The sequence below is a fragment of the Podarcis muralis genome, chromosome 6 (assembly GCF_964188315.1).
Source record: "Podarcis muralis chromosome 6, rPodMur119.hap1.1, whole genome shotgun sequence".
In the NCBI taxonomy this organism is placed as follows: Eukaryota; Metazoa; Chordata; class Lepidosauria; order Squamata; family Lacertidae; genus Podarcis; species Podarcis muralis.
This window is the reverse complement of record NC_135660.1, coordinates 80,308,474-80,332,717: the sequence shown is the minus strand read 5'-3', so window position 1 is coordinate 80,332,717 and position 24,244 is coordinate 80,308,474. Positions and strand designations below refer to the sequence as shown.

General features: G+C 41.2%; 1 protein-coding gene across 1 annotated transcript in view; it reads left to right on the top strand.

Annotated features, from left to right (window-relative positions):
* Positions 1-24,244, top strand: part of LOC114597092 (heparan-alpha-glucosaminide N-acetyltransferase-like) — a 167,036-nt gene that overhangs the window by 87,859 nt on the left and 54,933 nt on the right. Inside the window, exons 8-11 of the mRNA XM_077930881.1 lie at positions 7,744-7,820; positions 10,762-10,792; positions 13,930-14,090; positions 21,041-21,153. Coding sequence (XP_077787007.1) covers positions 7,744-7,820; positions 10,762-10,792; positions 13,930-14,090; positions 21,041-21,153 — 382 coding nt within the window. The remainder of the gene's footprint in view (positions 1-7,743; positions 7,821-10,761; positions 10,793-13,929; positions 14,091-21,040; positions 21,154-24,244) is intronic.

The following is a 24,244-nucleotide window of genomic DNA, read 5'->3' as shown; positions in this document are numbered from 1 at the left end:
GCAAGCATTATGGTTTTCTGCCTTCAACTTGCTAATTGGTGAAAATGAAATCCAACCGATCCTTTCTGAAAATGGTGTGAAATATTTGTCATTTGGAAGCATAAGCTCTTGCATACTTTCACAGAAAACACTTCAGTAGTTCTGAAACAATTTTAAGCTGAGATTCCAAGTTGAAACGGATTTGGTAGCAATTAAAATCCTCTTTGTCAGAGGCTACCTTGAAAATGTATTAATTGGCACATGGCATTAACTGATACCTTGACATTAGAATAAAGTGAATAATTAGGGGACAACTGAATTGCTTATGACCTTATTGTGAAATTACCCAATTGTTTTCTCTCCTCATTGGAGAACTCTTAGTTCACTGTGCATTGAACCATATCAGTATTAAAATTTAATCTTTCCCTTTTCTATCAGAAGTGACCTGCAACAATTAAGCTACTGTGTGCATTTCTGAGGAGGGGACTGATTTAAATATTGTAAATTTGACCATCTCTGTTTACTTTCTCTGCTGCTACCAGAATGGAAAGGAAGGTGGCAAAAAACCAGCAAGAATTTGGTATAATACCATTATTTGGGATGTACCGCTTTTCGAAAATGACTTAACCTCTGCCTCTGTTGCTAGGACAACTAATGGATATAATTGGAAAAATCTATGTTGAAGAGACACAGGGTGTGAATGAGTAGAGGAGCTGAAGAATTTCTGAAGTGTTATGGTATAATGATGAAATTAATGGACTGAAATGCTATATGACCAAATTGTATTCCCTCATCACTTCATATTTTAACTCCCAAACTTGCATTCCCCCCTCAAATTGTTGATCCTGTATCTCAAGCTTATAAATACTCCATGAAAAGTTCCTATAAAAACACAGGTTCATTTAACACACCAATGCAACGCTTAATAACCTGCAATATAATCTGAAAATTGCAACTCATTCTCCTGGGATTAAAAATAATGTCTCTAATGGCATTTTCACATGGATTCATATTGACCCACAAAAGAGTTAAGAATTAGATCATACCATATAACTCTATCGAATTTTTAGACAGGGTCCACGACAAGCATGCTTTCTTTGACTCTCTGTTCATTATGTTTCAAGATATTTAACTGACCTGAAATCAATGGAGCTGTGTTGGATTTCTTGAAAAGATATAACGGTAAAAAGAGAAAGAAGATCTCAAAAAAAGGTTTTTGGTCTGTTCAGAGATCTAAGGATCCAGTCCCAGTCATGCCAAAATCTGAAATGTTGACTACAGTACTCTTAAATAACGCTTAAGGAAAAGCGTTTCTTTCTACCCATTTCCACCCCAACATTAAACTAGCTGTGTTTGTCACTTGATAGCAGTACCAGGACATGTTTGTGTATTTCATTTGGGGATCCTAGGATTACTGACCAAACACTTGTATATTTGTGGAGAAATATTTGTACCTGAGTCCAGTGTGACGTGTGAACAAGTCTATTAATGATGACTAGGGTTATCTTTTTGATGGAATCCTTATTTTGCAATGCTTACTTATGAGTGCTGGTGCTGGCTAGTAGCTTTGAAGTTTTGCTGCAGACTTTTCCCTCACTATATATTGCTGCTTCCTTCAGGCTTCAGATAAGGAAAATATCAGTGTCTCTTCTTTCTGTTACCTAGCCTGAGAAATACTTGTATCCGAATGGTTAATAAATCACTTCTTGTACCTGAGCATTAGCGTGGAAAGATAAGTGGTACAAATATTCTTATGTTTTCTGGGCTAGCAAAGACACGCTCCCTAGAAATACAGCTGATAGCAGTGGATCATATGAGATAGCAGGCTAGCACAAAAATAGTCCTTTATAATAAGAATAATAAAAAGCATGTAATGGCTTAGAAAATGAGACAAAAGTGCTAATTTGTTTGCAGAGCAAGCTGAAGCAAAATCCACAAGAGAGAGAGAGAGGGGAAACAATGTGAAAAATTAGAATGTAGGAAAAGTAATATTACAAAGTGTGTCAAAGCACCCACAGATACGGTCAGTACAAGTGAATAAAAGAGGAAATGAATGGTTTTCTATGTTTGCCATTGGTAGGCAATATGTTTGGTGTGTTGGGTTGTTGCTAGTATGGTTTCTTGCTTTAAATCAAGTATTAAATCATGTAAGAATCATAACATAAAGCCATTAAAAAATATATGGTGGCATTGCTCTTGGAGCACTGTGTACAGTTCTGGTTGCTGCCCCTCAAAAAGGGTATTAGAGAGCTGAAAATAGTTAAGAAATGCTTAAGAAAATGATCATTGGGCTGGAGCAACTCCCTTATAAGGAAAGGCTACATTTTAGTTTAGGGGGAAATGAACGAGAGGGAGATGATGATGATGATGATGATGGTGATGATACTGGCTGGGTTTCCCCAGCCATTCTGGGCGGCTTCCAACAAAATATTAAAATACAATAATTCATCAAATATTAAAAGCTTCCCTAAACAGAGATGTATAAAATAAAGCACAATGTAGAGACAGTAGTTGGGGAGAGATCTTTTTCTCCATCTCTCATAATGCTAGCATTTGGGTCATCCACTGATTGGATTCAGTGCTGGATTCAGGACAGACAGAAGTTCTTTTTCACCCAGGGAACAGTGATGGCTGCTAACTTGGACAGCTTTAGAGGGGAGTCAGATAGCTTCATGGCAGATCAGGCTGCCAATGGTTGCTAGTCATGATGGCTATGTAATGCTTCTATTATCAGAGGCAATGTGCTTCCGAATACCAATTGCTGCTGATCATGAGCTAGAAAGGAATACTGCACACGTGTCCAGTTTGAAGGATTTGACTAGGTGCGTCTTTGATGCAGCTGGGCTCTTCTTAACAGTTGTGCACTTTGCTATTGGAGTAAATGGACAGTAGCCATGTACTAGGCCACGGTGGTAAATGAGATGAGCAGTAGCAGGCCCATGGCCTGTCAAAAGGCTAAAAACAGAATAGCTTTTTTATGAGGAAGTGGGTTAGGTAGGATATACAGTGGTACCTCAGGTTACATACACTTCAGGTTACAGACTCCGATAATCCAGAAATAGTACCTCGGGTAAAGAACTTTGCTTCAGGATGAGAACAGAAATCGTGCTCTGGCGGCGCGGCGGCAGCGGGAGGCCTCATTAGCTAAAGTGGTGCTTCAGGTTAAGAACAGTTTCAGGTTAAGAACGGACCTCCGGAACGAATTAAGTACCGTATTTTTCGCCCTATAGGACGCACCGGCCCATAGGACGCATCTAGATTTGGGGGGGGGGAATAAAGGGGAAAAAAATTATTCCCCCCCCCAGGCGTGGGGCTGGGGCGGGGGAAGCCCGAGCTTCCCCCAACCCCAGCCCCCAGAACGGGAGCCAGAGCGATACCGAAGCTGTGCGCAGCTTTGGCATCGCTCTGGGAGCTTGCGGGGCTGGGGGCAGGGGATGCCCGAGCTTCCCCCGACCCCAGCCCCCAGAACTGGTCCCAGAGCGATGCTGAAGCTGCGTGCAGCTTCAGCATTGCTCTGGGAGCTTGCGCAACCTTCGGGGGGATGTGCGGAGCTGCGCCGAGCCCGGGAGCACAGGCAGCTCTGCGCAACCTTCGGGAGCCCGGCGCGGCTTCGCGCTTCCCTAGGGCTTCCCTAGGGCTTCCCTAGGCTTCGCGCCAGTCTCCGGGGGGTTGCGCGGAGCTGCGCCAAGCCCGGGAGCGCAGGCAGCTCTGTGCAACCTTCGGGAGCCCGGCGCGGCTTCGCGCCGGGCTCCCTAGGGTTGCGCAGAGCTTCCTGAAGCCTCTCGCTCTCCAGGCTTCAGCGAAAGCCTGTATTCACCCCATAGGATGCACACACATTTCCCCTTCATTTTTGGAGGGGGAAAAGTGCGTCCTATAGGGCGAAAAATACGGTACTTAACCCGAGGTACCACTGTAACAGAGGAAAGAGGACAAATGTAGGAGGCAAGCAGATGAATGGGTAACAATGGTTCTTAACTGGCTCCACACCCGTGGACTTCTGTAAGTGGCGATGGACCACTTAATAAATTAATTTTCTTCACTGCCAGCACCATTATCAAAACCAGGGCTATGTTATGAGTATCATGGTCCCAAGGCTACTAAGGCAGGTTCCTTTAACTGATTCATTTTTAGGGAATAGATAGTAGATTGCAGAAGCACTGTGTTATTCTGTTGGATTCTGTTGGATAACTCCAGCCCCGGTCAAAACAGACTTGATCTTCATTGTCAAAAGAAATAAACCGGGTGCAAATCCCAACTGTTCTGTGGACCACAGTTTGAGGAACATTGTACCCAAGAATCTGCGGAAGTGAAATATACCATTTAAAATGGTAAGTGCCTAAAGACAGGGACCTGTCTTTAGTTTACGTTGCTCAGTACAGCACCATATATACACTGAAGGTGCAATATAAATAATACTAAATGCTTCTGCAACAACTTGAATGAATGCTCATCTTAATTTCTTCTTGCTGGTATCCTTGACATTTTCAGTTTTCAAAAAAAGATGCTCCAAATTTAATTTATATTAATCTGTCCAATGAAGATTTCATGGGAAAGTTTAAACAAGCTTGAGTCAGTGGTGCATTCTGCTATCTGCATCATGGCAACTGCTGATGCTATTTCATGGAGCTAAAGCACACCTATTGCTCCAGGACTTTTCTTACTGGGTTAAATGACAGTCATCCCTTACTGCCACAACTTACAAGCCACCCCCTACGCAAAGGGTAGGTAAAATATCACAAAGACCCCAATACTGTCTGCAAAGTACCCAAAGAAAGGGCCTATCATTAAGTAATTCAGACTCAGAATAGTCTGGAAAATGAACACCATGTTATAAGAAGCAGCTGGTTACGAGAAGACCAAGTTTTGGCTTAATTCCAGTTCTCAGTATTTGTTGCGTAAGGGTTTCAAGGTTAAATGGGACCAGACAATCAGGAAAACGGTTCCTGAATTTTAATTGGATGGCTACTTCACTCCATAGTTGGCCTGCCATCCAAAAGGAAAAAAGAAATGAATAAAATAACCTAGTAACAGATGTACACATGAGATCTATAAGATCTCTGTATAACTGAAAGATATATGTATTACCATATGTCTTACTGTATATATATATGCACTACTGAATACAAAATGAATGTATTACTGAGAAGTAAATATCTAATATGACTACCAGTTTCCTTTATTTTGCCTCCCACTAGGTTTTAGTAAAGACTTTGAATAATATTTTAATAATAAGATTTATAGACTCATTGCAAATGGGACAGGACAAACTGTTATGAAATGTTGGACAAATTTTAACTTTACAAGAAGTCTTGCAGGGCTACTTTCTTTTAATAATATGAAGCAGCAATGTTTTCACATGAAATCTTACCAATGGGAAAAGAGTTTTGTGTAGATGTCCAAATCCATTGCTAGGTATTAAGCGCTTCCTTTTCTCTTTAAATACAGCTACATCTGTATTGAAAATTTAAGAGGATGGCTGAAGTTGATGATTTTAGCTGTTATTGTTCTTCATTTTATTAAAGGAGGTTTTATTATTATAGTATACTTCTGATTGTGCAAGCTGCCCTGAGGGCTTTGTTGAGCAATGTGGCAGAGTTCTTTTTGACAACAAACACAAATATGCATAAAAGCATGTGTTGATGCAGATATTTTTTTTTTAAATCATATATGATTAATAAACTGCCATATTGGGTCTCCTTTGTTAGGCAAAAATAAGAATAAAATTCCAAATGTATCTAACACTAAAAACTGATTTGCTGGATATTTCTGTAAAAACATGGTCTGGCATATTTTCAAATAACTAAAGAAGTAATTTAAGAGGTGCTCTGTTTTGCAAAATGTTGCATATTAGGCAGAAAAATAAGAGTACAGAAATGGATAGAATAGTTTAGCCTTCAGGAATCAGCTGTGGTGGCTGCATGAGGCATCTCTCATAGCTTTTCTAGCAAGTGCAAGAATTAATTAATGCCATCTATCCTTCTGCTTCTGACCTCAGGTTGTCATATTCCGTTTTCCCACTCATTGATCTGTAATATAACCTTCCATTTCCTGCAAGAGCTGTTAAGTAAAAGAAAACGCATAATGGCTGTGCTCCCGAACTACCATAACACCTGCACAGTGCTGGGGGTGGCGGCACATGGGAAGACTGGAAAGAGCATCAGCAACTTGCACAGTTGAAATGATGCACTGTCATATTTTTGGTTACAATTTCAAATTGAGAAAAATGTGGAATATTTAATAACCAGCTGTTTGAATAGTATTTTCCCCATTGTTCAAAACCAACACCAAAAAGAGTGTCCCTCTCTACCACCACCACCTTCTTCTTCTTCTTCTTCTTCTTCTTCTTCTTCTTCTTCTTCTTCTTCTTCATCATAAAATGCTCTCTCTATTTAGCACCTAAGTGCATTGTCATCCCAAGGGCAAGCATGAAAAGTATTCATTAAACTGAAACTAATTAATCTCCTCTGTCTCCTTTTTTTAAAAAAAAAAAATCTGATGCCAAAAGCCATATATTTTTGTATGGTTAGGCTAAAACAGCAGCTGTTGATGGCTCCCTACAAAACAAAATGAGCCAAATTATAAATTTCCATAACTCTCCTTATCTAGGATCAGAGGAAGCTGCTGCTCATTATGACCTGAATGTTTTGTTTATACAAATATTTTGTGACAACAGCCCTTGTTTGCTGTATGATCTTTGTCTTTTTGAAGGTGCAAGAATCTGAAGTTGGCCATGCAACCTAGTGCAGCACCTTCATGAGAGTAATAACGGACGTGCAATTTCACAAACTTGAATGAAGCATAGGTGTCTCTCTAGAAAGCCTGGAAGGCACAAGCAGACTCGGCCCCGGAAGTTGGTCAACAAGACCCAAACATATGGCTCCTAACCGCTACATGGTAGTTTTCCAGAAGAGGGAGCTACCGGCCTCATTATGCACCTCCACTGCGGATGGCCAAAGGGTGATACTACAATTCAGCAGGGATCTGGGGTCAATTGCATTTCACCTGGTCTGACAAAGCTACTGATTCTGACATTTTAGTCTCAGCAACTTGTGGTTAAGGTGTGGACAGAAGTATTTTTAAAAGCTGCTCCAGGTGTCCTGTTTGTTGAGTATTCTTCCTGATTTGCTTGGTTTAAATAGAATTTTAAGGTGGGCAAATGGTCCATTGCTTAGTTGCAGTTGGGTAGTGAGGTATACACATATTTCTAAGGCAATCTACATATGCAGTGGGTTTATTTATATCTCAGCGAACCTCAGGCAACATACATGTGGTTCCCAGGCACTCACCCATCCAAGCACTGACCAGACCTACAGTACAGACCTGCTTACCTTCAGTAAGGTGGTAACCTCCTGTCAAATGGCAAAATCTTTTCCAGGCTATACCATTTCAGACTGCATTTTTAAGGGTTGGGCATATGAATGTGCTTCCAACAGAGATATGGGTGGGAGAAGCAACCCTTTCTGCACATCGAAAAATAGCATGCTAAGATTCCTTTGTCTTGCCGTGATAAAAATATATATAGATTACCTGTTGTTGTTTTCTTTTAATGCATGCTAAGAGTCTTTCTTTAATGCAATGTAAGCTTATGTTCAAATTATTTAACACAAACTTGCTCATTTGCAGAGAAGAATGTTATCATTCTAAGTTGTTTAGTCAATCTGATTTTTAGTCTTATTTCCAACCTTTAGGTACAACAGTGTCACTGCCCAAAACCAGCAATTTTTCACCTGGTTTCCTAACCCATTAACCCTTTTCTCCTTTCAGATTTTCTCTCACCATCATGGTTTTTCTGAACTGTGGAGGCGGGGGCTACTGGTTCTTTGAGCACGCTGCGTGGAATGGTAGGGGACAACTTCCCATTGCATTTGCTGCATCCCTAAGCACTTTATACCAATCAGCAAACTCATTATTGATCCCCAAAAGAAACAGGAATTAATATGGCCTACCATATCCTCTGTAGGTAAAGAGTATTTAACAATGAACTCTGCTTAAACTTCATAAAAGCCTCTTCAGCAAATCAGCATGAAAAAATATTGATCTTAAAATAAGCATGTGAATGCTAATTGTATTTTGCCTTTCCACTGGAGGACCATTACTTTATTTAGCTGGAGTTCATCCTTTAATTTTATTGTCTCAGTGCATTGTCTATGAGGCCATTTTCTTTAGGTTTAAGCAAGGTCTGTAACAGCTCCGTTTTGCTGACCCTTCCTTTTTTGCAAGGAGTATATTGACTTCTGAGAGCTAGAGAAGCTTTTAAGATCATGTTACAGTCGCCCCAATCTGAGTTACATATTGTGTAACAATGGTTTCCTGTTATTGGGCTCTCGGTTAAATGGATTAGCATGATGCCAAGTACAATAATTGCCTCGCTCTGTATTTTAGCTCAGAAATCAATTGGCGGTACTTCTGAACTGCCATCTTCATAACACAGGCTTTAATTACATGCACAGTTTAATCTGGGAAAACCACACGTCTTTCCCAGTCCTGCTTCAGTCACGAGAGTATTGGTTTGGTGGATCTCCTCTTACAACTTGTCAACGCTCAACAAATGTTTCTTGAAATATTCCTCTGTCCCTGCCAATTGGCACTGGCCCACTGACTCTGTGAAACAAAGTTAGATATATCTTCATCACTTTTGTGTTGTGAAGTTACTGAACAGGGAAAAGAGCATACTAGAAATGAAGGGTCATTCATTTCATATTATGTTGTCCTCACTTACTAATGTGTATGTGGACTGTTATACAGTGGTACCTCGGGTTACATACACTTCAGGTTACATACGCTTTTGGTTACAGACTCCGCTAACCCAGAAATATTATCTTGGGCTAAGAACTTTGCTTCAGGATGAGAATAGAAATTGTGCAGCAGCGGCGCAGGGGCAGCAGGAGGCCCCATTAGCTAAAGTGGTGCTTCAGGTTAAGAACAGTTTCAGGTTAAGAACGGACCTCCAGAACAAATTAAGTTCTTAACCTGAGATACCACTGTATACACTTGCATGGCCATTCACATGTTACATAAAGTCTGACCAGCTGGAGCTTCCAAGCCAGGCACAGTCTACCAGTCATTCATAGTGGCTTGCCAAGTCCTTGACAACTCTTCTGTTTTTGAGGTCCAGGCAGCAAAATTAGAGTTATAAGGCTCTGGATTGCTTGCCATACATTGCTAGTGGGCTGTGTTTGACTTGGCGTGCCATAACCTGGGCAGGGTCTGTGTTTTAAGACATGGGACCCATCTGCACTATACATTTAAAGCAGGATTATATCACTTTGAACAATCACAAGATTCCCCCAAAGACTCTTGGGTTGTTAAGCCTACTGACAGTTGTTAGGAGAACTGCACTTCCCTAAATCCGGTGCTGTTGTGAGGCATTGACCTTCACGGAAATGTTTCTTTGCACATTATTTTGAAAAATGATTAGGCAAATGAAAGATATGAGGAGCAAAGCAGGAAGTTACTATGTGCGGGTGCAGGACCTGAAGACGTACACTTAAAAATAAGCAACCTGTTTTATTAGCTCTGCCTGGTAAATAGTACCTCCTTCTATAGCGGTAGTATATCTCTCAATAGCACATGCTGGGAACAATAAGAGGGTGGGAATCACCTTTGACCTCTGATTGTGAGGTTCTGACTCACATCTACTAGTGGAATGGTCTCCCTCAGCAGGTTGTGGACTCTCCTTCCTTGGAGGTTTTTAAGCAGAGGTTGGATGGCTATCTGTCATGGATGCTTTAGTTGAGATTTCTGCATTGCAGGGGGGTGGACAAGATGGCCCTTGGGGTCCCTTCCAACTCTACAATTCTATTAGAAATAAAACGTTGAGTCAAAAGTACTAAATAAAATAATGGAGTAGATGAGCTCTGGTCAGTGAAAGCCCAAACCTTTTGCTACCTGAATTGGAGACCTTTAAAAACAACAACCAATTTCTGTACCATTTAATCTTATGTCTCTATCTGTCCACCCCCTCATGGTGACTCTTGAAACAGGTCTTCATCATGGCAGATGGCAGGGCTAGCCATGATTGGGGTGTGATCCAGCAAGAAAATTATGCTGCTTTTATCTGGGCATTGATCTTGGTTTTCAGTGCTTTGCCATATCTGAATCTGGGTTATATGAGCCAACTCAGCAACACTCTGCTGTGAAAAATACCCTTGCCCTTTGAAGTAAGAAAATTCAAATTTGGAACTCAGAACAAATGAAAGAAGTAAAGAAACTTACTCTGCATAAAATGTGTGGCCTATTTGCCTTATTCAGAAACCAAAACTAATTTGTATAAGAGTCAGAGAGCCAGTGTGGTGTAGTGGTTAAGAGCAGTGGACTCGTAATCTGGTGAACTGGGTTCGATTCCCTGCTCCTCCTCATGCAGCTGCTGGGTGACCTTGGGCCAGTCACGCTTCTCTGAAGTCTCTCAGCCCCACTCACCTCACAGAGTGTTTGTTGTGGGGGAGGAAGGGAAAGGAGAATGTTAGCCGCTTTGAGACTCCTTCGGGTAGTGATAAAGCGGGATATCAAATCCAAACTCTTCTTCTTCAGAATATTTTTGCAAGAATTATTGTGGTAGCAGGAGGCAGTCATAATGATTGGAGGATGTGTAAACTTACAAATCCTGTAGTATTTGCAAACAATTCTAGTATGCTTCCAGATGTATTCATATGGCCATGAGGAGTAGCAAGATGCTGTGTCAGACATCAGATCCATTTTGTTGTTCTTATCTACCACATGAATTGGTAAACTGTATTGTTAAACAATCAGCATTTTAAAATCATTGTTGTGTTTTCATCATAGGACTGACAGTTGCAGATCTGGTCATGCCCTGGTAAGCTATCAAAAACTGCTCAGCAATATCATTTCTTTCTGCTCTGAAAAATTCTTTGAACTTGTTCACATATGCATGGATATCACTTGGTTATTTTAACCTTAATGCCTTGTAGTTAAATATATGAATGGATTTAAATGAATAGCAGGTTATGTGAAAAGGCCAACTTTCTTACCTTCCTGGCAGTGGCGTAGCGTGGGTTGTCAGCACCCGGGGCAAGGCAAGTAATTTGCGCCCCCTAACCCGTGGATTTGCGCCCCCTAACCTGTGGATTTGCCCTAACCCCAGATGTTGCGCCCGGTGCGGCCGGCCCCCCCTGCACCCCCCACGCTACGCCACTGCTTCCTGGTCACCTTGAGGGATTTCGCTTTGCTATTTGCTTTAGTCTCACACTTCGGACTGAACTGAACAGTAAGCCCATAATTTACGCAGTATGATCCAGGGATCGCACCTAAAGCCAAAACCACGTACAATCAAAGCCCATTGGGTTCAGTGACAGGAGGGATTGCCAGTCATTTTTCCCGGAACCCTGCCCTCTTTCCACTTCTTAAAATAATAATAATATTGCCACACAAGTAAAACTGAAGGCTCACAACTTAAATGTGCATAAATTATGGACTTACTGTATTGGCAAAACTATAATTTGACATTTATAATCTGCATAGGCCTGACAAGTGATGGAACAGAATCCCTTAACTTCCTCATAACAGCCATTTTCTTGATCAATAACCCACTCAGACTAGTAGCCTTTTTCTAACATGAAATTTCCTTTTCCAAACTATTTTTTCCTGTTCAAATCAGCATTCAAACTTAATGCTGAATAGAATGAAGGTATCTCGGTCATGTTTCTTGGGTTAAAGGTCAATGTAACCTTACATAATTTTGCTTTCTATTACAGCCAGTGATATATGATGGGCAAATTCTTAATACTTCTGTGATTAATAATAACATATAATGTTAGTCTTTGTTCCAAGATGGGTGCATATAGAGCTTTCTCGGCAACACAGATGCAATTAAAAATTCCAAGCGATGCATTCTGTTCCAAGTCAGAGTCTCTGTGTCCTAAATCCTAGTAACTACATTTGCGATATTTGAGCTTCCTCTGTGCCATGTTTTCCCCATCTGTATCAGTTTGTCAAGGCAAAAGCTATCTAAACAGTCATTCTCTCCAACATCTATATATGACTGTCAAAATACCCTAACTCAGCAAGCATCCTATCAGCAGCATATCCCCTTCCCCATTTTGGTCCAGTCACCAGGGGGGTATTCATTTTTGCTTCTGCAATAAAACAACAACAACCAAACCCCAACAAATGTAATGGAGTTTATTTAGAGCCCCTTGCTTTAAGTAAGCAAGTTTTAAATCTATCGTGTGCATTCCTGTAATGTAAGGTTGATGTTAATGGGTTGTAAAGTGGGTAATAATTTTCTTACTGGCCCCTTCAATCAGATTAGATCATGTTATTGACCATGCTGTTCGTTTTATAACCACAATCATATTGTGGAGGAAGATCTTTGGCAAGTTGCACATTTATAAGTGCCCATTAAGGCAAAGAATGACAGATTTGCACATTTGGCATTTTTTAAAAAAATGTCCTTTCCCTGAAGACTGTTTTCCTCTCCACATCCTGAATTAGCATCTTTACATCCGTCTCAGGTTTTCATGCGGTTCAAGCAATAGCGGATTGTTCAGAACACTTATTTTATAAGGCAAAGTTGTTAGTCACATTTTAAAAATATATATCCTCTTTGAGCCATTTTGCTTATGTTGATCTTCTTGCTCTCTGTTTCCCCTTTCAGTTGAACTGTGTCTTTACTTTTGTTTAGATAATGTTGCCGTATTTGTTAAAATGTTCTCTTAACACCCCAAATCCCTTGCACCCCAAATTATATACAATCCTATTCCCTCTCTGACTTCCCTTTTTCATCATATTGAAAATAGTTACCAATTTACCAATTACTTCATTAATTATTTCCATTTCATGTTCACTTCAAAGTAATGGTGTATTTAATTTAATAGTCTGTTTAATTATGCTTTCAACCATGTTTCAACATCTATATTGAGGATATGTTTAAACTCAAATAAATTCTCCAATAATTTGTCTAATCAACTTTTAAAGCTATGTAAGCCGGTATTTATCTCCACATCTTGTAGTACTGAATTCTACCAGCTGGTTTATTAGGAATTTTATGCCTATTAAACTGCCAACTATTTAAAAAAGAACTTTTAATTGATTAATCTGTGTTTTGACTGAATTAATTGATTAGATGTAAATCAATTTATAGATTATTTACAACATTTCCTCTGTCCTCTGGGCAGTTTACAAAAGTCAGTAATAAAATAAAAAATGCAAGCAAAATAAATTTAAAAGCAATAAAAAACAATAGTACGTAACCAACAATGTAAAAATAAACACAAAGCTAGCATAAATCAATATGGCAAAGTTACCATTCATTAGAACAAAATGCAACCTTTGTTCTTTGTAGGTGCAAACTTGTATTGGTTTTATAACTATTTTACAAGAAAACTTTTATCATGCACCAAAACCTGTCCCTTTAGACCTAGTCTTCTGCCATCATCTCTGATTTGGCCCTTTGCCATTCTTGATATTAAAAGTAAATTTAAAAGAATGACTCTCCAACTGATGAATGTTGGGTTACTGGTTGCTGAAATGGATATACCCAAGGAAGACTAGTTGGAACAGTTCTTTCACTGAATCATTTGCCCTAATACTGACTTTCTCTTGCATAAAGAGCAGGAGGCTGCTAGCATGTTACTATAGCTCCCAAGCTCTAGGAGATAATCTAAGGGCATTTCCACAAGGACAAGGGCCATTTCCTCTACCACAGCCCTCTTAGCCAACAAGGCAAGCTGCTTTTAAATCTGAGTTGTAGTTTGTCTCATCTACTGGGAATGGTGATTTCTTTTCTAGAAAATAATTTTATTTACTTCTGGAACACCCATTTTGGAAGTGTGAGATGAAAAGATATCCCGAAACAAATGCCCATTCATCCTTACCTTCCCTGTCAATGGAGATTTTACTTAGGCGAATGGAGTCCGATAGATTTGAATCGAAAGGAAAATCAATGAATGTATGGTTTGAGTTGGGTTTTTGACAAATCCTTGATGTTTATAGGTTTGTTTTCATCATTGGCACATCAGTAGCACTGGCTTTCCATGCGATGATGAAAAGAGGAGTGAGCCGTATCCAGCTCTTGCGTAAATTGACCTGGAGGACTGTGATCTTACTCTTGATGGGACTCTGCTTCCTTAACTACGGACCAAGAGATGGTCCATGTAAGTATAATTGCCTTTCGGTCATTAGTGTTTTTATCATACAATCACGTACAATATCCACACTTATCTTTCCTCTGTGCTTTCCAGGCATGGCCTGTGCTTTAAATCTCTATGGCCAAGTGACCCTTGCTCCCCCCCTTTTTTTTTTGCTGTGGGGCATTGCTGGCCCTGCCCCCAGTGTCTCTGTGCAGTTCTGGGATACTCTGTGCAGTTCTGGTTGCTGCAATTTAAGAAGGATATTGACAAGCTGCAACATGTGCAGACGAGAGCGACCAAGATGATAAGAGTCTGGAAACCAAACCTTATAAGGAATGGTTGAGGGAACTGGGTATGTTTAGCCTGGAAAAGAGGAGACTGAGAGGCGATACCCATCTTCAAATATCTGAAGGACTGATACATGGAGGATGGTACATGCTTGATTTCTGCTGCTCCGGAGGGTGGGACCCGAACCAATGGCTTCAAGTTACAAGAAAGAAGATTCCAACTAAACACCAGGAAGACCTTTCTGACAGAATGTGATGTTTTACAGTGGAACGGACTCCCTCAGGAAGTTTTGGAGACTCTGTTTCACTGGAGGTTTTTAAGCAGAGGTTGGGTGGTCATGGATGATTTAGTTGAGATTACTGCATTTTGGGGGGTGTATGGACTAAATGACCTCTACAATTCTATGATGCCTGCTCCCTCCCCAATCTTCTTGTGTTTAGAGAGAAGGTCTCTGGGGCCTCATGAGCACATATGACCGAGTTCCTGATAGCAAGGAGATGTGTAACATGTTTGCAACCCACTTCAGATCGTCCTGCTCAGAAGGGGAAAGTGAAGAGCCTCCATGTGGCCTTTTGAATTCATGAATAGGACTATTATTTTCCCCAATGGTACATTATTATCTCCATCTGCAGATAGAAGATCTAGGCTTTAAAAATAATGAATGCTTAAAACCATTTATTGAATGGGGGACCCTACTATGCTTTCTAAAAAGGAGTCCCTGGTGATTTATTTTTATTTTTTGGGCCTTTTGAGCAATAGTTGCCATAGTTTTCTTTGCTTGTTTTGCTAAATACACAACAGTCTGCAACAGCAAATTACAACTTTGCATTCACCAGCAGAACATATCTAGTTATTGCCTATTAAAGGCCCAGCAGCTGGTGCTGGGCATGTCAACTGTTAACACTTTTCTGCTTTCAGCAAAAATGGCTCGCTAATTTAGTTTGGCAAAACAGAGAGGTACTTTTAGTGACAATAATCTGATCTGGAGACTTTTAGAAACAACAATTACCAGACCGGAGGTGTCTCATTTCTGCTGCCCCCAATGGCAAATCCTGTAAGCACTGGAAGTATTTGGGAAAGGCAGCAACAGTCATGGTGGCATAACACCCTCTGTGGATCATTTATTTATCAGAATGCTTTCTCCTCCCTCCCTCTCTCTCTCTCTTGGCTGTTACATGCAGCATCCATTTTCCAGCAGAAACCAAAGACAGCTCTTTTTATGCAGCCCAGGGGAAGGGAGAGAAATGAGAAGGAACTAAGAACTTGGCACTTAGATTAGATATGTTTGTGACTTTTATATTTTTATTTTTTTTGCAAATCTCTGCACTTCAGTACTGCAGGATAGCCAGTTCCAAGTGCTGAGTACTTATGGAGCCATTGTGGTGTCGGCTTTCAAATCCCGATCTCCACCCCCGAAATGCATTATGTTCTTGACAGTTGCCCTTTTAAATCCACAGTGCAGTGCAGTTGGGGTCACACATATTTCTTCCTAACCACGAGTTTCTGCTTTCTTTAAAGGAAGAGCTTAATAATGGAAGCCTTAATAAAGTTCTGTATTTGCAGGATTCTGAAGCTGGAACCAGGATAGATGTACGGTTTCCTCTGTAGAGGACAGCACTGTGGGTGCGTGGTATTCAGATAGGTTTTCTTCAGAGTGTCGGCATCCATCTGTCTTGGGAGGAGTGCACCTCTGTGCTATAGCAGGGCAGGATATAAGAGACAATGGCTGTCTTAAAACCCCCAATCCAACTCAAAATATTCAATTAAATATGTTTTCCTTCAGCTTCTAGCATAGACATTTCATCCATAGCAATGCTAACACTCCTCCTCCTGCTGCTTCATCATCATCATCATCCTTACGTTCCTTTTACAGGATTTACAGAGCAATCTCAGGCCTGTTTGCTTAGAAGTACTACTGTGTTTAGAGGACTATGTTTCCCAAAGGTGTGCAGAAGACTATAAAGAAAGTCACTCCCATTGCTCTAAAAAGCACCCTACCTCAATAAGATTATCAACAGCTGACAGTCCTAAACCTAAAAGAAGCTTTAGTCTAGTGAATAAGATTAGGAAAGGGACGTGAATAATTTCTGGCAGAACAAACAACATTGAACATCACCTTAAGTAGAATATAAATGGAGTGCATTTTTGAAATGTAAAAGTATTTGGGTATACTAGCAGGTCCCAGTGTTAAAAAGAATTCAGCTAACAATTAATTCAGTGTTTGAGAAAGATACTTCGGCCTGGGAAAGTTTTGTCTGCTTGCAGTTTTAGCAGAGGACACTAATGGGTTTGAGACAGCATTTAAAAGGGTGTTTGGATGAATACCTTGCCTTATGATCTGTGTTGCCACGGAAACAGGGTGTGGAATTGCCTCCATCAGACCCTAGGCCTTATTCCATCTGACTAGGGCCTAGGGTTTGATGTATCCACATCTCAGTTCCTTACCTGTAAAATTCATGTCATAGTGACTTACTTCAAAGGGATAATGGATTGTATAGCATATCCTCCAGGTGCCCCGATTGTTCAGGCACAGTCCCGGAATCATGAAAGCCTGGCTTCTGATTTGATCCTGGAATGTCCCTATTTCCCCTGCCACTGCTGCTACTGCTGAGGTCAAGGAGGAGGATGAGCTGGCCCTTGTCCCAAGAAACGGTGGTGATGGCAGTGGCGTCTGCTAGGGAGTATCCCATTGCCTCTCCGTGGCCACCACTAACTGGCCTTCTCCCTTGGGCAGTTTGCAGCAATTGCTGGGGAGCAGGCAAGGAGAAAAGGCTGCTGCAACCGAGGCCCAGCTCTGCATGATACGTTGCCTCTGAGGTGCAGGCAGAGGGCAGGGCTGCCCCAGGGGGGAAGAAAGAGGAAATGGAGCGCAGCGCAAGGAGTCTTGATTTTTTAAAATTATTTTTAAAAAGCTTTGTGCATCTGCGTCTAATCTTGCCCCTTCTTCTGATAGAAAAGGCTCTGTGGGGGACAAAGACCAAAAAATTGGGGGTGGGCGGTTTGATGAAGGCCAGTTGGAGGGGAGTGAGAAATGTCCCTATTTTCATCTGAGGAATGTTGGAGGGTATGGTATAGTACTTAAAAGAATTTGAAAGCAGCGAAAACATTAGTAAAGGAAAAACATTTAACAGTTAAGAATTTGTAGGATAAGCTTTATTATATTTATTTATTTATATTGCTATTTATGCTAGACAACAAGGCAGCTATCCCTGCCGTAGCATAATTTGGGGAGAGGCCTTCACCTGAGCCAAATTCAGAATTTTAAGCGTGAGCAACAGGAAAATAATCTTAAGTGTAGGAAGTTTTTCTTTTGGAAAGCTTTGCGTCTGAGCCCTACAGGTCTAGAATTATAAATTTTAAGCCTCCAGATTATATTTTATTATCTTCCTGATCCACTACCTCCCTTCTTCATTGGCTTTTGTGCTCAGATGTGTTTTGTACTGAGACTCCAAAAGAAATCTTGGAAATAATTGAACCAATTCATATGGCTGATTGTGTCTCATATTCAAATATGGAATGAAGAGAGGAAATGTAATAAAAGATTATATTTAATACCAGTACCTTAGTCTATGCCTGGCTGATTGGCATGATGCGAATTTTATCATACCTGACTCTTTCAGGGTTCTGAAAATACAATAATTTAATAAATAATTAAATGTGATTGAAAATGAGCTAGATGATATGTTGTGAATTTGACTTGAGTTTTCAGTATCTGCCAGCTGGCTTTGTAGTTTCCCAAGAGTAATGTGAAGGGTTTCTACCATGTATCATATGATCAAAAAACCTAATACTAACCCAATCACACCCCAGTACAATCTAACATTTTTTCGTAATGTGATGGAAAACAGGTAATATTATACCACACTTTTCCATTTATCTGAATCAGAATGGACTTTCTCAGCAATGTTTCAATTCTAGTATTTTTTACACTCATCCCATTAGTTAAAGGGTCTTTGGTTGCCCACCCCCATTCATGCCAACATTTGTGTGTTTGAAAGGCAAACAGGATTATATATTTAGCAACACAGCGATTTTATATGTGTGTGTGTGTGTGTGTGTGTGTGTGTGTTTGTGTGTGTTTGTGTGTGTGTGTGTGTGTGTGTGTGTGTGTGTGTATATATATATATATATATATCAATGCAATTTCAGTCCTCTCTGAAATGATTCCACACAAATACCCGTGAGAGCAAAAAAGTTAGAAAAAGAATGGTATGTCTGCAACCTAGCTGGCATTGCATGAACATAGGAACACGAGAAAAGCTTGCTGGATCAGGCTGATCGCCCATCTGGTCCAGCATCCTGTTCTCACAGTGGCCAACTAGAAGCCTGTGGGAAACCAGCAAGCAGGGTGGGAGCACAAGATCCCTGTGGTTTCCAGCAACTGGTATTCAGAACTGTTGCTACCTCCAACTGTGGCAGCAGAGCATAGTCACTGTGGCTAGGTAAAGGTAAAGGTACCCCTGCCCGTACGGGCCAGTCTTGACAGACTCTAGGGATGTGTGCTCATCTCACTCTAGAGGCTGGGAGCCAGCGCTGTCCGCAGACACTTCCGGGTCACGTGGCCAGCGTGACGAGTCACTGTGGCTAGCAGTCATCAATAGTCGTGTCATAGCTAGTAGCCTTTGAAGGAGGGACATCTTCATATCAAAAGGTCAAAATTATAAATCTCCTCATTCCAGCACTAGCAAGCCAAGCTACATCCAGGACAAAATGTCAGGACTGTGGGGACTCTGTTATCTTTTCACAATTGAGTAAGGCTTAGCTGCTAGGAGGAGCTGCTAGCAATATTTCGCTAAATTTAAAGAATGCCAAGATTTGCTAGTATCTTATAGTGAGCTAGCCTATTGGTCTGTCAGTCCCAGTATGGTCTTGTCCTGAGTGGCAGTATCTCTCCAGAGTTTCAGGCTCAGAGATTTTTTTCCAGCCCCATTGGGGGCAGCCAATGTAAAGCCCTCCAGAAGTTGTTAGACTAGAGTTCCCATCATCCCCAGCCATCGCCATCATCCCGGCTAGTGTTGAGTGATGATGGGTGCCGCAGTCCAGCAACATATGGAAGTCACCACATTGGCAACCCCTGATGTAAATAATCAGATAAGTCTCCAGTGCTTACTCACCACAAGGAAAATGGTCTGTAAAATGCTGCCCCCTACTCCAAAATAGCCTACAGCTTGAAATGGAGAGCATAAAACAAAATGATTGCCTTAGACAAATGACATTCCCATAAAATTTGACTTTAGTTCATTGTCCTTTTGTTCGGAATGGCCAAGTTCCACCTCCATGAGAGCAAATGAGAAAGCCAAGCACTCTTCAGCAGCCTCCTCTTCTGTCTTTGTCCCCTTTGTGCTTGCACAACAAAAGAGCAGTACATTAAGAATAAATGGCAGTAATGGACTGATGGGAATACTTCCCCTTTAAGTGGACAGCACAAGCTGGATGGAGCCCAGAGCTTTAAAAGTATGAAACCTGCTGATTAATCCTCAGATTCACAATTGTAAATGTAAGCACTTTAAGTTGCTGGGTGGCTTTGTGGAAAGGACAGTATTTTAGAATAGAGAACAGACAGCTTGATTGGGAGAAAGTTGAGACATATCTGAAACTGTCAGAAATTGTCAAAATGTCTGGGCACCTCTAAAGAGACTAGCTAACTTTCATCTCTCGGAAGTGGTGGGTTGACAGGGAGGTAAAGACATTGATGCGCACAGGGCGCAATGAAGGTTGCATAGAGGAACTTTCTCCAAATGTTCTGTAGTTCATTGAGCGCATTGTCAGAGTGAGGCTGTTGATGTGGACAGCTATACCCAATTCCAGACCTGAAAGCGTTTGGTTTTTTGCAATCCAGGGGTTCTGTTGCTCTTGGCTGGAGGTGACACTGGGGAGTTGAGTTGAAGCCTGATGTGCAATAGGCTCAATAGGCTCAAAGTGCTACTTCAAAGAGTTGGCCAATCGAAGGCAAAAGGCCAGCTCCTAAGATCTATGGTGAATCTAGAATAGCCTTCACCATCCTAGTGCCCTCCGGAAATTTTAAAATGCCACTCCCACTAGCCTCAGTCAACACGATAGCTCAGTTGGTGGAGCATGAGACTCTTAATATCAGGGTCGTGGGTTCGAGCCCACGTTGGGCAAAAGATTCCTGCATTGCAGGGGGTTGGACTAGATGACCCTTGCTGCAATCCAGGGGTTCTGCTGCTCTTGGCTGACTGGCAGTGGCTCTCCAGGGTTTCAAAAAAGTGTCTTCTCCAGGCCTACCTGAAGTGCCAGGGATTGGCCCCAGGGCATTCTGTATACAGGGCATTCTGTATACAAAATTGTCCAACCCCACAATTCTATGATTCTATGACTGTGCTGGCTGGGACTGATGCAAGTTGTAGTCCAAAACATCTGGAGGGCACCAGGATGGCACATACTGATCTAGAAGTCTCATACTGCCTGTCAACTGCAAAGCCTATTCTTGCACCCATGTACTATGCCTGAAGAGGCTTCTGGGACCTGAATGCACACAATCACTGGACTCCAAGCCTTAGCCCATAGGTTTCTTGGTATTGGAACCAAATCCTTGATGCATCTGATTACTCAGTAATTTTGGGCCAAATATAAAAATATGTAACATGCATGATTGCAGATCATGTACTGGAATTTTTTTCCCTCAAATTAGGTCTTATATGTAACATTCAGCTTTGTACCTACAGTGTCATGGAGCTGGGCAAGGATTCCAGGTGTTCTGCAGCGTCTTGGATTTACTTACTTCATTTTGGCTTTGATAGAGACCTTCTTTTGCTTAAAAGACCTTGACAGATATCAGGTGAGATGCAATGGGACTGAGCTTGGAAAAACATACCCTTGCTTACTTTTGAGTACCCAGCAATGTGTGTGGCATCCAGCTAGCCTCATATTATTGATGTCTTATATTTTACCAGTTTCCAGGACTGCTGACTTTCTTACCTATAATCTCACTCTCTGGCACCACTAAATTTCAGTCAGAAATAATCTCGATTGTCCCTTTACCTTGGCTACACTGTAACCAATGCCCTTGCTTACTCTCCTCTTCGTAGTGAAGTATATTATGCTCAAAGGTTTCACAAACTGAATCTCCACACATGTTTTACAATTTAGATAACTAGGTATTATTTACTATATGACTGTACTGAATATCTTTCCCCCCTGTTGTTAATAATGAAGAACTCACATGCAATTTTATTTGATCTTCCTTATACAAGCAAAAAGATAAAGCTGCTGAGGTCAACATTTACAGATGATAAAGGCAACCCACCCTTTACATAACTTAGATATTCCTTTATGCAGCTTGATTTTGTTAAATACCATGATCATAATAGTGGAAATTATTATTATTATTATTATTATTATTATTATTATTATTATTATTATTATTATTCGGCTTGTTCTCTTGTATATGTCACCCACCCACCCACCCTACTGAAGCTGTTTTCCGTAGGAAAAACACATTGAGATTTTATTACATGCACCTTCTGTCAAGGTTTTCTTGTGTACATGCTTGGGCTTCACAGGTTGAAGACAGAAGTAACATGTTGAGACAAGTGAGGCCACTTTGAAAGCACCCTCACTATGTTCAGTAGAAACAGACATTTTCTTTTCCGGGATGAGCTCTGCATATTTTCAATGCAGTTCAGTGTGAAGAATTACTAGGAGAAAATGGAAGGAATGTATTGGCTAGCACCTTCTCCATCACCAACTCACACAGCCCAATCCAATAGCTGTTTATGCAAATCCCGTTCAATAAAGGTGAATAATGAACATATGACATGCATTCGATTTTAAATATATATGTTTAAAATGGATAGCTTGCCCGGAGACTGAGGGGAGGAGCTAAACCAGTATTTGACTTTCTGGTATTGTGCTTATGTGTATGTAAGGCAAATCAGAAATCTGGAATTGCACTGGGGATGCAGGGCCATTTGTGATGAGTGTTTTGTTTCTGTCTTCACCCTCTGAAAAAAGGGGATGCTTCCAGTCTGAGAAGATCAAGACATAAATTAGAAGGAATGTTACAAATAATATTTCTTCATTGGCAAGCAAGTGAACTGAGTGACCTCATTCCGCCCTCCCTCCCTCCATTTCCTTTTATCTGTGACTTGGACGATCCTGTTTTAAATTTGGTTTAAATGCGTATTTATAGACCAGACTCTAGTGTCTTCTCCTAGTGATAATGATCAGCTAATAATGATAAATACTTTGCTGATGAGCTAAGTATGTAATTACACAACAGGCTGCAGTCACTCAATAGAGCTTTTACAAGCTGCTGGATAACTGTCTTTTAATAACTGCCTACATATATGTTTGCATTAGAGATGGCAATGGGTGTTGTGGCACAGGCCCCAAATTAAAATGATGTGTGCATTAATGTGGGGCAGATTTTATCCTTCCTGTTTTATTTGATGCTTCTTGGATCAGACGCTTGCACGAGAGCCACCTTTGTAACCTGGCACCAAAGGCACACATTTGAAGATGGCTGTTCTCTTGCACATTCATGTTTTAAAAGATGCCTTCCAGTCCCATTTCATGCACAGACCAGACATCTCTCAGCATTTAGCAGGGGAAAGGGCTCGTTGAAAGTGAGCATCAAGGGAACACTTCAGTAATCCTAGCAGCTCTCCTGCATATATATATATATATATATATATGCTTTCGTAGATTTTCACGGGTACAGGAATGCAGGTTTTGGTGTCCTCGGGTGTCTTCCCGTTTAAAAGATGGGGTGTCTAGGCGACGTTTCGACGAGGTCTCACTCGTCATCTTCAGGCTGGTGCTTTCGGCTTCTTGTTACTGGAACAGAGCAGGATCTCAGTGTTTGAGTTCCTATAAATACTGTTGAGGAGGTGTGGTGTATAGCCTCCAATGTTCTGGGCAGAGAGGAAGTTCCCAGGCTAGTGTGCCTTTTCTTCTTTTGTTCCTTAATTACTTGAGGGATATCTTGAGTGATTTCTTGAGTGATATCCTGAGTACCACTTAGGTGGGTCATTAGGTGTGGATTAGTTGCTAAGGCCTTTGTGTCTTGACCTCTTGAACTTTGTGAAGAGTTTTTCTGAGAAGATGGCTGTACTGCATTTTGTTGTGCTCTGGCTTGGCTTCGTGTATAGGGGCGAGCTGTGGTTTTGTGGCCTGTGCCAGCCAGATCTGTGTAGGGATTGCAGGGGGGTGCAGCATCCGGAGGTGCCACCATGGTTTGGCTACTGGATGGTGTCTGTAATTTATCTGTGGAGAGGGTCTGGGTTTGGGTCTGGTGTGGTTGATTGGTGATGGCGTTCTGTGTGCCTCTGGCTCTGGTGTCAGTTTTTGTGGGGAGGGCTAATTTCCAGATGTCTGGCAAGCGGGATGTGTCGTCACGCTTGTTCATGTTGTGAGGGTGTTTCTCTATCTCGATGGCTTCCATGATTATTCTCTTGTGGTGATGTTCCATGTTAAAGAGCAATTTGGAATCTGCAAAATTAATTTCGTGTCCTGTTTCTTTCATGTGTTGGAAAAGAGAGGAAGTTTTTTCTTCTTTTTTGACGGCATTCTTGTGTTCTGCAATACGTGCATTTATTCGTCTGTTTGTTTGTCCAATGTACGTGGCTGGGCAGACTTTGCAGGGTATTTCATAGACCCCTTGGTTTTCCAACTGGATTTTATCCTTGGGGTTTCTGAGGATATTGGCTATTTTTTGGTTGGTGCAAAAGGCTGTTTTGATATTGTGTTTATGGAGGATTTTGCTAATTTTATCTGTAGTGCCCTTGATATACGGAAGGAGGGCCATGCCATTGTTTTCTTCTGTGTCTTGGTTTTTGGGGGGTGTTTCTTTTTGGATTAGCTTCATAACCCTGTTTTGCTGGTATCCATTGGCAATTAACACATTTGAGAGATTCTGTAACTCAGTT